The sequence below is a fragment of the Vombatus ursinus genome, unplaced genomic scaffold (genome assembly GCF_900497805.2).
Source record: "Vombatus ursinus unplaced genomic scaffold, bare-nosed wombat genome assembly UNPS02007344.1, whole genome shotgun sequence".
Taxonomy (NCBI): Eukaryota; Metazoa; Chordata; class Mammalia; order Diprotodontia; family Vombatidae; genus Vombatus; species Vombatus ursinus.
Genome location: NW_020947122.1, coordinates 3,775,360 through 3,790,384, shown reverse-complemented (window position 1 = coordinate 3,790,384; position 15,025 = coordinate 3,775,360). Strand labels below are relative to the sequence as shown.

General features: G+C 38.7%; 1 protein-coding gene across 8 annotated transcripts in view; it reads right to left on the bottom strand.

Moving 5' to 3' along the window:
- Positions 1 to 15,025, bottom strand: part of CEP295 (centrosomal protein 295) — an 88,930-nt gene that overhangs the window by 486 nt on the left and 73,419 nt on the right. For 4 of the 8 annotated variants that reach the window (XM_027849363.1, XM_027849362.1, XM_027849364.1 and 1 more), the window contains exons 28-30: positions 10,037 to 10,231; positions 8,932 to 9,031; positions 6,529 to 6,628 (exon numbers count right to left, since the gene is read on the bottom strand). In XM_027849363.1, the coding sequence (XP_027705164.1) occupies positions 6,529 to 6,628; positions 8,932 to 9,031; positions 10,037 to 10,231 (395 nt within the window). Of the gene's footprint in view, positions 1 to 6,528; positions 6,629 to 7,812; positions 7,905 to 8,931; positions 9,032 to 10,036; positions 10,232 to 15,025 lie in introns of those variants that run through there. The other 4 variants (XR_003568023.1, XM_027849366.1, XM_027849368.1 and 1 more) reach the window with 4 other exon arrangements.

Sequence of the window (15,025 nt, the reverse complement as noted above, 5' to 3'; positions counted from 1 at the left end):
ACTGCTGTCTTCCTTTAAACATAAGCAGCATTCCTAAAATGAGATCTCATTGAAAGGAAAAAATAGTACACCAAAAAAGTAATCACTCAAAACTACTGCACTGCACTTGGAAAACTGCTCTATTTAAGGAAACCTGTTGTTTTTTCCTAAAAGCAACTGCTTTATATTTATAGAAGTAGAGGTCACATTCATACTTTGTTAGTCATTACTCTGTTAATCATATCCTTCAGGCCAAATAAACCATGTTTCTACCAGAACACCACTCCCAATCAAATTAAGCAAAAAATCCAAAACCAAAACCCCAAGGGGTGCTTAGTGATAGGGATATAAACTTGAAAAAGCAATGTCTTGCTAGTCGTTTCACCACAATATGTTCCACCACAATAGTGATAAGAAGCTGGAACTTTCCCATTTTCCCTTTCCTCCATTCTTCTGTAAGTAAATTTTTTTTAAGGCAATTGGGGTTAAGTGACTCGCCCAGGGTCACATCTAGTAGGTGTCCAGTGACTGGTCTGAGGCTGGATCAGGTCCTCCTGACCTCAGAGCTGGTGCTCTATCCACTGTGCCACCTAGCTGCCCCCATTCTGTAGGTCATTTTGAATCCCACTATCCTTGACCCCACTGTCTCCAACACAAGCCAAGAAGCCATGTCAGGGCTAAAAATAAGCACAAACTTCTCCCTTCTCTCTCAAATCATTCTCATCATATAACTGACCCCTATCTCCCTCCTGCACCATTTGGGCTGCGTTACAAATTGTCAGGCAATGTATACTAGAGTTGTTTTTTCCTGCACCCAAAATATTTAAAAGCCTCCCAGTGTGTGATAATGTTTGGGTCCCCAAATTTCCACCAGTAACCTAACATCCCCCCTCCACAAATTACTTTGCATTTAATTTTGAATATAATTTGTATATACTTACATATGTACATACTCTCCCCCAGTAGAATACAACCTCAAGGGCAGAAACTATTCCATTTTTTTCTTTTATAGTCCTATGCAGTGCATGGCACATAGTGGCTGTTTAATACATGCTTGCTGAGTAGAACTGAATTAGACTTTATCAGCTAAGAAGGCTAACTGAGCTGTGGCAGTTGACACTGTTGATCACCCTTTCCTCCGGATATTCTTGTTTCTGATTTTTCACGTCACATCTCTCTTCCTGATTCTCCTACTGTTTGTATGAGCACTGCTTCTCAGTCATCCATAACAAGCTTCCTAACTGTTGGTGCTCCCCAAGCCTCGGTCCTAGACCTTTTCTTCTTATATAAAATCTCTCGTTGAATTCATCAATTCCTACAGGTTTACTTATCATCCCTAAGTAGACAATTCACAGGTGAATGTATTGAGCTTTAGCATCACCCTTGAGTTTTAATCCTGCATCACCAATTACCTATTTAATATATCAAACTGGACTGATCCAGAGACATCTCAAATTCAACTTGCACAAGAGAGATCTCATGTGTCCTTCCCTCTAAATCCATCCCTCTTCAAAACCTCCTGACTTCTGTCTAGGGCATTACCATTTTTCCAATGTCCTAGGTTAATAACTTTGGTATTATCTTCAACTCACTTTCCCTAACCCCACATCATTCCATTACTTGTCCAATCTTGCCAATTCTACATCCAAGACATCTTTTCCATCAGATCCCTTCTTGCTTCACAGTTACGACTGTAGTTCAGGCCCTAAACACCCAATTCCTTCCCACTCCAGGGCCATCCTCTAACTGCTGCCAAAGTAATTTTCCTTAAGCAAAAATCCTGTAGTCACTCCTTATTCCATAAATTCCAGTAGTTCTTATTGTTTCTGGAATCACATATAAACTTGTTTAGCTTTTGATATCATTCACAAGCTGGCCCCAACCTATTTTTCTAACCTCTCTAGAAATTATCTTCCCTGCTTCCCAGGCAGCTAGGTGGCACAATGGATACAGCACTGGGCCTAGAGTCAAGAAGATTTTCTTGAGTTTAAATTTGGCCTCAGGAACTTACTAGCTGTGTGACACCGGACAATACACTTAATCTGTTTGCCTCAGTCTCCTGAATTGTAAAATGAGAATAATAGCACCTATATCCTAGGGTTGTTGTGAGCATCAAATGAGATATCTGTAAAGTGGCTAGCATAGTTCCGGGCATATAGTAGGCCCCCAATAAATGCTTGCTTCCTTCCTGAACACTGGCTTCCAACCTTACCAGCCTTCTGTGCCACACATACGACCAGCCCCCATACCTGGAATGCATTCCTTTATGACATTTACCTTAAAGTTTTCTTTCTTCCTTCAAGACACAGCTAAACCATCAACGTCTACACGAAGAGTTTCCTGATTCCCCCAAATGTTAATGCTCTCTCTTCCAAACTACTTTGTATGTGTTTTGCATATACATATATGAACTTCTTGTCTCTCAAATCAGGATGTAAGCTCCTTGAAAATATGGACTGTTTGACTCTTTGTATTTGTGCTAATCACCTAGCACAATGCCTGGCACATAAAAAGCACTTACTGATTGCTTGATGCAATTTGACAAAACAAAAAAAACCAAACTCTGATATTTTGGTTAGTATTATAAGAAATGTCCAAGTTAATTTAGGGAAACATTCTCACTTACTTCATATCAATCCAACTCTTCCATGAATACTGAACATTTATACCTGTCCTTATTGCTTACTGGTCCTAGTTATTGCTAAGTTCAAACCTTTCTGAAGGTTTTAACTATGAATGCATTGAGAGGTGCTTCTTTTGTATTCTTGATCTGTTTTACTGCTAAAGAATGCAAATTATTTTGATGTTAATTTTGTATCCTATGAGATCAGGACAAATTCATTTATTATCTCTATTAATGTTTTTAGTACTTTCTAGATTTTCTAGGTGAACAATCATATCCTCTGGACATAATAATCTGACTTGTTCATTTTCAGTATTAACTCTTCACTTTTTTGCCTATCTTTTTATAACTGCTAATGAGGTGGCCTTACAGCCATGGTTAAATTGGGTTCAAATCCCACCCCAACTCCTACTGTCCTTGCATACTGGCTTGGGCAAGTAGCTTATCTTCTCAGCGTATCAGGCAACTTTAAAACTTTAAATTGTAGGATAGTGGTCAATATGCACTATTAGTGAAAATTTCTCTCCTGAAGTGGATGAAGTCACAGATCAGAATCCAAAAGGGGGTGGGGGGGAAGGCACTTGTTAGCATTTCCAATATTGTAAAATAAAAGTGAGCATTTTGGGGCAGCTAGATGGCACAGTGGATAGAGCACTGGACCTGGATTCAGGAAGACCCAAGTTCAAATCTGGCCTCAGACACTTGACACTTACTAGCTGTGTGACCCTGGACAAGTCACTTCACCCCATTGCCTCACACAAAAAAAGACCAACAAAGTGAGCATTTTGTATGTGATCTACTTTCAGTGGGAAAATTGCTAATGTTTCTCCACTGTTCTGGGCTTAAGTTAGATATTTCTTATTGTGTGGTCCTACGTAGTCTTTTTTTCCTCCCAGCTCTGCTCCTAACTTTGACTTCAGACTTCTTCCAGACTTCACAACCATGTCCCCTCTGCTGCTGGTTCATCCCTCAACTTCCTTCACACCTCAGGGACTTCTCCCCCTGGAACAGCCCACCATGGCTTTACTGCAAGGCTCCTACAGGTGAATTCCTCTTGCAGTCTTTATTTGGTGAAGGGCCTCATGCCAGCCTACCTTCATTTTGCTCCTGACTTCTGACTTCCTTAAGACTACTATATTTTGCAACAGGTACTTTCTTCTTTTTACCCTACTTCGTGTGTTGTTTACAATAGAATATAAGTGCCATTAGAATATAAGGTCCTTGAGAGTAGGTATAGTCTTTCATATAGTAAGCACACTAAAAGATTGCTTCCTTCCTCACTCTGCTCCTTCTGCTGAGCAAGTTGTTTAGCTGGAATTCCTGGGCCTGTTTCTCTCTTCATGGCTCACCTTCCAAATGCTAGGGCTAATTCTCTGCTAATCCATAGCTAGTTCTCTTCTCTGCTTCCAACGGGTATCAAGGCAGCTTCCTGTCTCAACTCTCATTTGTCCTGCTCCTTGCTATATGTGGCAAGTAGCTCTACCATAAGACATGTTGTCAATGCATAAGAGGAGAACCTTCTTTCTCCTTTAAGGTAAGGAATGAGTTCCTCCCAAGAGGTGAGTTCTAACTTTATGTGTCCTTTGTGTCCACGTTAGCTTCTTACAACAATTCCCAAGAAAAGTCAATGAAGAAGTGTAAGAAGAGTGTGGGCAGGCTACAACACATTATGAACAAGAAAATATGAACAACCAGAGTTGTATGAGACCAAAGAAAAATGCTATGAATCAGATGGGCTGATCCTGAGGTGAAAGCAAGGAATGACTGATGAACTGCTCATGTGGTTCATTTCATTTCTTGTGATGTCAAAAGAAAAACGATAAAGTATCTAGTAGTGAAACCATGGGAGGATATGGACAATCATCTCATAGGATGTGATGGCACATGACAGTTGCAATCTGTATCCCTTAAAGGAACACCCACGTCAATAAGATCATGGATTTAAGTATCTGAGACTTTCAGAATGTCGTTCTTAAGATCTTTCCACATATCCCAGATTGTGTGCCCTACAGAATTTTAGCTGACAGGTTTCAATCTATCCTCTGAACTCTATGAAATTCGCTTTTCCCAAATCTAGGGTCTGCATTAGCATATGACTAAATTTCCTCTTCATAATTACCACAGATTCTAAGATGAAAAGGTCATTTCCCTGCAATGTAACCATCATTCCATTCCAGCAACATTCTTCTTTGTTGGTCATAATCAAATTCAGAGTAGATATTTCCAACACTGGCTGCTCCACTTTTTGGGAGATGAAATGATGATGAAAACAAGACAAAATTACGCTGTTTTTGTCTTACTATTTCCGGTAAGCGTCACAATAATTGAAGTTGCTTATCCCTGCAACATTATGCCTCCATGTCAGGCCCTTGATGTTTCCTAAATGCATCTATTTCCTTTCTGCCCAAACTGGGATTTAGTATCCTCCTATGACAATATAACTTTGTTTTTGCGTCCAATGATCTTCAAGTACTTTCCTCTTCTAGTCCTTAAATTTCCCTGCCTTGATCCATTCTATTCTTCCCTATTTTGTTCCTTTTGAATAAGCTGTATCATTCTAGTCATGTTCTAGTTATGGGTTTCATACATACCCAGTAAGCATCTTGGGTTTTTTTTTTGCTTTTTTGGTTAGGCAACTGGGGTTAAGTGACTTGCCCAAGGTCACACAGCTAGTGTCAAGTGTCTGGGGCCGGATTGAACTCAGGTCCTCCTGACTCCAAAGCTGGAGCTCTATCCACTGCGCCACCTAGCTGTTCCTCCAATAAGCATCTTAAACTCAAAATGTCCAAAATCAAACTCATCTTTTCTCCCTAAACCCATTCTTCCCATCAACTTCCCTATTGCTGTTTAGGGCTACCATCCTCCTAGTCTTCAAGCTCATAACCTAGGTGTCACCTCTGACTCCTTACTATCCCCTAGATGTTGAACAAGACACTCCCCTTCTCAGCTGTGGCTGTCCCAGAGGCCTGGAATGCTTCCCTTCTTCATCTCCGCTTACTGCCTTTCTTTAAGTCCCAACTAAAATTTTTACTGAAAGCCTTTTCTGAGCCTCTTAGTACTAGTGCCTTCCCTCTTTCTCTTAAGTATTTTCTATTTACCCTGTATATAGCTTATTTGTACATAATTGTTTGCTTGTTGCTTCTGGGGCCATAAGTATATTTTTTCCCCTTCAGTCGGTTTTCTTGGCAAAGATCCTGGAGTGGTTTGCCATTTCCTTCTCAAGCTCATTTTACAGATGAAGAATTGTGCCAAACATGACTAAACGATTTGCTCCGAGTCACACAGCTAGTGTCTCAGGCCCAGCACTCTATCCACTGTGCCATCTAGCCACTAACTGAGACAAATAGGGCTAAGTGCCTTGCCCAGTATCACAAAGCTAGTAAGTGTTTGAGGCCAGATTTGAACTCGAGGAAAATGAGTCTTCCTGATTCCAGGCCCAGCACTCTCCATTGCAATACCTAGTTGGCCTTCTTGAAGACAGGTACTGTTTTTTGCCTGTTTTTGTACCACCACCAACCCCCATCATGCTTCAGGTAAGGGTTGGTTTAGATGACCTCTGAGGTACTTTCTAACCTTGAGAGTCTAAAATTTACATTAAAGAAGAACTAACAAGGAATTGAAAAATACTGATTTACCTACATCTAAGGGGGAAACACTGGGAAGAGTTATGGTTCTTTTTTTTCCTGTTTCTTATATTTTGCAAATTAGAAATACAACATATATTATCAGATAAATTTTCCTTAGTAAACTTATTTTAAGTGGTCAGGATGTAAAGGAGAAAGATTAATACATTTTAATGGGATGTTAAAAGAACAGAATTAGCTCTGCCATATAGAACGCTATGTAAAAGGATTTTTATCATAGTATTCTTACTGAGGTATTTTGATTACAGAATAGGATTGAAGGAGAAATTTTCAAGAACATACCCTATGAAACTCTTTTGCCCTTTCTCTATTTCTAGCATAGGCTTCTTGTCTTGATTTCTCTTCCTTCTGTTGTCTCACTTCAGCTAACTGATTATATAACCTGGGAAAAAAGATGAGATTTAGACAGTATCTAATCATCATATGCAAATAAATTAGTTATTTTAAAATTAGCAAAGGTGGCTAATACAAACTCAGAAGACATTTGCCCTAAGAGTATCCCTACATTCTTATTTTAAGTTGTACAACTGATAATTCCTGATTATATCCAAAGACTGAACACAATATAGAATAGCTGATATAAAATCTTACATAAGACTTATGAGATACCTGTGCCTTACCAATATATGTTTTAAAAAATCTATCTATATGCTACTCAAAACCATTGGAAGGTTTCAGCATCAATTTGGATATCAATACTACTTATGTGAACTAGTAGACATGACCTGTTTTCAATCTTTCAGTTATAACAAAGGTGTTCAGGTACCATCTGAGTTTGTCCCACACCACCTGAAGATGTGGACTAATAGTGGAAGAGGGTATATTTACTCTACACGATACGCATTAGGAAAACTTGTTTTATTGTTAAGTAACTGCAACAAATTCAACAGTGGAAGGAGTGTGTCTTCAGTTTTTATGTGATTTTTTATCTGGACAAACAGAAGATTGTCGCATGAGGTTAATCAGAATACAACAGCTGTGATCAAACTAAGATTCTCTTTGGGAGGATCACATAACTGCCCCTTTCCCACAGCCCTGTGGGCTCTGAATGAGAATAGAAGGAGTGCACAAAGAGAGTGAAGGAAGAGGTCAGCCTCCTTATGACAGACAGCAGTAGGATTCTTATAGTAACAGAGAGCTATCTCTTTAGTGTCTTCAAACAGCACTGTAAAATTTCTATGCGTTTAAAGATGTGAGGGTAAGGTGTGTTCAGGGGATATGTCTTGGCTGATATAAGAACCCAATATCACTTCAGTGGTGGGTGGATGGGGAAAGATTGAATACCTTTGTTTTTAACTCTGTACAAGGGCCCATAAGGTTCAAGGTCCAGAGTTCTAGTTAAAACATTCAGGTATGTGACTCTGATTCAATGCCTATCCCTCCTACAGTTTACTTCTAGGCTCTTATGAGAGACTACTCAAGCAAAAACATCCTGAAAACTATAAAACACTCTAATTTATTCTTATAAACACAAAGGTTGGCTAAAGAGAAGACTACTAAAGAGAAGACTTTGAGTAATGGGCATCAATGACCAATTAGAGAGCAGGGAGCTCTGCAAGATTTTACCTTAAGAGGCCACTTCAAGAAGGTATTGGCAGGAAACACTGGAAAGCCTTTCTTACCTAATGGGACTGGTAACCACTGAATCAGAATTCAACCTTTTGAAAACAGAAAAGGATGGGCTGGAAAGTCTTGCATAAGAAGGTAGGAGTACAGTGGGGCTGCTGTCTTTTGAGGGTGACTTTAGCACCAGGTTAATTGGATGTGGGTTTTGCTGCCTCATCCCAGTCAAGAACAGAGCTTGCCTTCAGCTGAAAGTGAAATAATGGCGAAGGGGAGGTCTTCTGCGTCTCCGACCCTTAACTACATTCTATTATAGTCAGTGCTTTGAAAGACAGATGATTTTAAACTACATAGATATGCCCAATTTATAAGTCTCTGGGGCTTGTACTATATAACTAGCAGCAAACATGACTTGACATGTGGCTCTGTCATCTACACAGCCAAAAACAAATTACGTCAATGAAACTAAGTAGTAGAGTGCAGGCCATATTTCAGTGTTGATCCAAATGATTTAAATATCAATTCAGGATCTCTATATCCAGTAATTATGGGCTTTTTTGGACAGAATTTGAGATTTTATAGTTACAGGGACTTCCGGTGAGTCTAACCAGTCTACTAGTTTAGACTGGCACCTTCTCTGCAACTTTCTTTATTCCCTAGAACTTTCAGTCACAGAATTTAATGATATGTGTAAGAAATCTTTTAAGATATAAAGACAAACACTATTCATAAATGTCAATTCACACTCATTAAGGGATGGTTTATAAGGGATTTAATGTGTACTAGTCACATGCACACACACACACAATTTAGAAACATTCATTCTTTTTGAATAAGTCTTTCTTTAGAAAACTATTGTCACTTCCTTTCATAGGAAGACCTATGTTTTTGCTTTAGTTTTTGACTAAAATGTATACTTGCGCAAAGAGATTTGTTAGAATTTATAGGCTTAATTTGCTTAATTTGACAAAAAGACTTTCAACTTAATTGAGCTCAACCTCAATTAGAACTAAAACTTCAAATGAGGTAAATGAAATAAAAGAAGTTCCATCTCACTGTGATAGGTTTAGCTTTATTCCTAAAATTTATCCTAATTATTTTCCCCTCTACTATAAAGTATACCTTAAAGTCCGCTGATGCCCAAGTGTTTGTGCAGTCTTCCTATCTTCAGGGAAACAAACTTTAACTTCATTCACTTTCTTCAACTGATTTATTGTTGGCTCTATGTGTGGGGGGAAAAAAACCAAAAACAAAAATAAAACATCATAGGTAAGAAAAACTACACAAAAGAGAGGCAGACAATACAAGACTGATAATAACAGTTACTGTACTGGATAACAGTCAGGATCCCAAAAGAAGTACAGGTTAGACTGATGGACTGAATCTAGTATAGATGAAATTTAATGTAAAATGCCATACTTGGGTTCAACTGCACAAACTTAGGATGGGGGAGGTTTGGTTAAAGAACAATGCATTTTAAAAACTTCTGGGGGATTTAAATAGATCAAAATCTCACGAGCTAATAGTATGACATAGCAGATAAAAGAACTAATATAATCTTAGGCTGCATTAATAGAAGTACAATGTCCAGTACTAAGGATATGCTAGTCTTGCTGTATTCTACTCTGATTATAATGCATTTGTAGTATTATGTTAAATTGTGTGTAGGTGTCACATTTTTGGAAGGAGTGCATCCAGTAGAAGGTAACCAGATCAGTGAAAGGACTAGTGACCATGCTATCTTTAGATTGGTTGAAGAAACTAGAAATGTTTAGCATGGAGAAGAGAAGGCTTTAGGCTTGGGGAGACGGGGAGGAAGGGAAGAGAGAAAGGAGGTGATAGAGAGGGGAGAAGCACAGCACAGAATTAGGTCATAGTTATGTCTAGGTTATCATTTAGAAAAGGGATTATACTTGTTCTGATTGGCCCCAGAGGGAAAAATTAGGAACTGCATAGAGGTTTCAGAGAGATTGATTTCAACTGGATAGATTCTCTGTTTACTTGAAATGAAAACATTACTAAAGATATTCAGCCACCAACATCTATCTTCAAACTAGGCAGTTATCACCCAATACAGTGAACAATTCTCACAGTACAGATAGTGTTCCACATCAGAGTCTTTCATATCTGCAAAGCGAGAGAAACCAAATGTGTTTTTCTATCTTACTTAAGAATGGTCCCAACATACAAAGATCCCAGCCTGCCTGTGACAATCTAGGAAACATACCAGAAGGCTTTCTCTCCACTGGGTGCTTTTTACTTTCAATTTCTAGAGCTGATTTAGGCTGAGATTTTCCAGAAGTTTGAGCTTTATTTTCAATTTCTTTCTGTCTTTTTGATGATTGTTCAATGAATGAATTATTCTTCTTTACAAACACTTCTTGTAAACTTCCTGGTGCAGAACTAAATTCTTGGAATGTGTCTGTTAATCAAGCAATAAGTATTTATTAAACATCTACTCTGTTCTAGGTACTGAGAATATAAGTACAAAGAATGAAATAATTCCTCCCTCCCAAGGAAAGTATGTTTTACTGGAAGAGACAAGTATCTAACAATTTCATACAACAAAAATGTATGGGATATTGCGTGTATAAGGAACAGAAAGGAGGTCAATTTGGCTAGTTGCAGGAAAAACAAAGGAAAAATTTCAGTCACTATACACATTTGAAAATCTCTTTGGATAAAGAAACATGCTCTTCATCTCATATATGACAGAGAACTTCCTAAGACTTTGCAGATAGGATAACTCATGTTCACTTCTTTAGATTCGTGTGGGCACAAATGATCTTGACAGAAGGAACTTAGCACTGTTAAAAATTATGAAGGGATATCTCCCCAAAACTTAGAAACTTCAGAGGTTAAGGCAATGTCCTTATCAGTGCTGCCTACTGATGGCAACGGCTTCCGCTAATAAAGGCAGATTTAAGAAGTAAACAAGTTAAGAAGATAGCATCTAAATATATGCCTAGCTTGAAGACAGATGTTGGTGGCTGAATATCTTTAGTAATGTTTTCATTTCAAGTAAACAGAGAATCTATCCAGTTGAAATCAGTCTCACTGCTAGTTAATAGCTGATGTGGGAGGTTAAGAAGATGGTACTTGAGAATAAGATTCATATTCCTGAATCAGAGAAATGGCTATGCATAAAGTACTTTCATGCTATGCCATTCAGTGCATATATATATACTAAGTATTGATATTGATTCATTAGCTATGATGTTTTAAACAATGTAGTTTTCCTGCTTATTTATTTATTTTTTGGTCATCTGTTTTTACTGTTTCCTTGTCTGAAATCATGACTGCTATCCTTTGCTTTTTTGAGTTCTTTTTTATGTTGAAAGCACCATGCTAAATGATGGCAATACAAATACAAAAGATAATCAGAATAATTGTCTACTATGTGCCAGGCAACTGTGCAAAGAGTTGGTTATAAACAAAGAGGAAAAAAACAGTCCCTGCTCTCAAGGAGCTTATAATCTAATGAAGGAAAGAATAAGCAAACAAATATGTACCAACAAGCTATTTATAGGAAATAATTAACAGAGGGAAGGCACTAGAATTAAGAGAGGATTCCTATAAAAGACTGGATTTAAACTGGGTCTTGAAGAAAGTCACAAGGTGAAAATGAGAAAGGAGTATGTTCCAGGCATCAGGATAAACAGAGAAAATGCCTGAAGCTGAGAGATGGAACATCTTGTTTATGGAATAGCCAGGAGACCAGTGTCACAGGATTGAAGAATACTCGGTGGAGAGTAAGGTATAAGAAGACTGGGAAAGTTGGAGGCAGATACTAGGTTATGAAGGGCTTTGAATGCCTAGAAGATTTTGAATTTGATTCCAGAAATGATAGGGAACCACTGGAGTTTGGGGGAAAGGAGGTAGTTTGACATGGTCAGATTTATGATTTAGGAAAATTACTCTGGCAGCTGAAATAAGGATGGATTGGAGTGGGGAGAGACTTTCCACCAGAAGGCTACTGCAATAGCATAAGAGTGAAGTGATGACGGCCTGCATTAGGATGATGACATTATCAAAGGAGAGAAGGGAAGTATTTAAGAGATGCTGCAAAGGTGAAATCAATAGGCTTTGGCAACAGATTCAATAGTGGGGACAAGAGATAGTGAGGAGTTAAGGATAACACCTAGGAGAGTGGTTATGTGCATAGCTTCAGATGGCAGAACTAGGGGCAATGAGTGTAAATTACAAAGAAGCAAATATAGGCTTTATGTGCAGATAAATTTCTTAACAACTAAAACTATCTAACAGTAGAATGACTGCCTTAGAAAGTAATGAATTCCTTCCTTACTGAAGGTCTCCACACAAAGTCAGCTATCACATACAAATGTCTTTTCAGGTATGGGTTGGAATGATTGTTCCTTCCAACTGTGATATTTGGTGAAAAAAAATTTTTTTTTTTTACGAAAAATCCAAGTGAGCAAAGCTGTCAATTTTTTGATTTTTAAAAGTGGTTCCCATAATAACTAAAATTATATTGCAGGATTTTAATTTTTCTATTTATTTATTTTTATTTAAAAATTTTTTAAAGAAATTTTTAATTTTTAGGCAACTGGGGTTAAGTGACTTGCCCAGGGTCACACAGTTAGCAAGTGTCAAGTGTTTGGTCTGAGGCTGGATTTGAACTCAGGGCCTCCTGCTGACTTTAGGGCCGGTGCTTTAAATTTATTTAAAATTTTTAATTTTTAACATTCACTTCCATAAGATTTTGAGTTCCAAATGTCTCCCCATCTTGTCCCTCCCCTCACCCCAAGACAGCGTGCATTCTGAATACCCCTTCCCCTAATCTGCCCTCCCTTCTATCTCTCCCCCACCTTCTCTTATCCCCTTCCCCTTCTATTTTCCTGGCGGGCAGGATAGATTTCTATACCCCACTGCCTGTATATCTTGTTTCCCAGTTGCATGTGAAAACAATTTTTAACATTTATTTTTAAAACTTTGGGTTTCAAATTTTCTCCCTCCCTCCCCACCCACCCTGAGAAGACAAGCAACTAGATATTGGTTATACATGTGTAATCATGCAAAACACTTCCATAGTAGTCATGTTGTGGAAAACGAACTATATTTCCCTTCATCCTATTCCGCCTGCCGTTTATTCTATTCTCTCTTTTGACCCTGTCCCTCCTCAGAAATGTTTGTTTCTGATTACTCTCTCCCCCAATCTGCTCTCCCCTCTATCATCCCCCTGCTCTCTTACCCCCTTCCCCCCACTTTCCTATAGGATAAGATAGATTTCCATACCAAAATTGAGTGTGTATGGTATTCCCTCCTTAAGCCAAATCCAATGAGAACAAGATTCACTCATTCTCTCTCACCTTCCCCCACTTCCCTCCACTGTAAAAGCCTTTTCCTGTCTGTTTTATGTGAGATAAATTACCACATTCTACCTCTCCCTTTCTCCTTCTCCCAGTATAATCCTCTCTCACTCTTTAATTTTATTCTCCAGATAACACCCCATCATCTTCAACTCACCCTGTGCCCTCTATCTACACATCTACCTACACATACATATAATTTTTTCCCCTCCAATTACCTTAATACTGATAAGTCTCATGAGTTACAAATATCATCTTTCCATGCCTTAATAAGTCCCCTATGATCTCTCTTTCCTGTTTACCTCTTCATGCTTCTCTTGAGTCTTGTATTTGAAAGTCAAATTTTCTATTCAGCTCTGGTCTTGATTTCATTAAGAATTCTTGAGAGTCCTCTATTTCACTGAATATTCATTTTTTCTCCTGAAGGATTATACTCAGTTTCGCTGGGTAGGTGATTTTTGGCTGTAATCCTATCTCCTTTGACCTCCAGAATATTACATTCCAAGCCCTCTAGTCCCTTAATGTAGAAGCTGCTAAAACCTGTGTTATCCTAATTGTGTTTCCACAATACTTGAATTGTTTCTTTCTGTCTGCTTGTAATATTTTCTCCTTGACCTAGGAACTCTGGAATTTGGCTACAATATTCCTAGGAGTTTTCCTTTGGGAATCTCAGGAGGTGTTCGGTGGATTCTTTCATTTTCTATTTTACCCTCTGGTTCTAGAATATCAGGGCAGTTTTCCTTGCTAATTTCTTGAAAGATGATGTCTAGGCTCTTTTTTTGATCATGGCTTTCAGATAGTCCAATAACTTTTAAATTCTCTCTCCTGGATCTATTTTCCAGGTCAGTTGTTTTTCCAATGGGATATTTCACATTGTCTTCATTTTCTCATTCTTTTGGTTTTGTTTTACAATGTCTTGATTTCTCATAAAGTCACTAGCTTCCATTTGCTCCATTCTAATTTTTAAGGAAGTATTTTCTTCAGTGAGCTTTTGGGCTTCATTTTCCATCTGGCCAATTCTGCTTTTTAGGGCATTCTTCTCCTCACTGGCTTTTTGGACCTCTTTTGCCATTTGGGTTAGGCTATTTTTAAGGTGTTATTTTCTTCAGTATTTTTTTGGGTCTCCTTTAGCAAGCTGTTGACTTGCTTTTCATGATTTTCTTGCATCACACTCATTTCTCTTTCCAGTTTTTCCTCTACTTCTCTTGCTTCTCAAAATCCTTTTTGAGCTCTTCTATGGCCTGGGACTGATTCATATTTTTCTTGGAGGCTTGGATGTAGGAGCTTTGACTTTGTTGTCTCCTTCTGGTTGTATGTTTTGATCTTGTCACTAAAGAAAGATTCTATGGTCTGACTTCTTTGGTGCAGTTTGCTTATATTCCCAGCCAATTACTTGAGTTTTAAACTCTTTGTTAACATAGGGGTCTGCTTCCAGTATGGGGAATGTACTGTCCCAAGCTTCAGGGGGTCTGTGCAGCTGTTTTTAGAGATACTTTTAGGGACCTGTAAATTTTCAGTTTTTCCAAGGTAGTACAATCAAGGGCAAGGTGTTTTCTCTTTTCCTGGACTGTACTCTGATCTATGAGTGACCATGAGCACTCTTTTCTGCCTTGGAACTGTGAGGAGGATTCCCTCTCCGCTGCCACTACAAGCTCCACCACGCCAGCACTCCTCCTCACCCCAGGACTGCCCCCTAGATCCAAGCGCAGGCAAAGCAAGAGCACCAGCAAAGAGATCCCCGCAATCCCCCCCTGATCAGCCACTCGATTCCCCCTCAGTCTGGGGGCCAAAAGCTCAGGAAGAAGCTGCCACCCTGGGGTTGCACCAGGATCGAGGTGGGACCACGCTTCTCTTTCACCGCAGTCACAGACTTTTTCCGACTGACC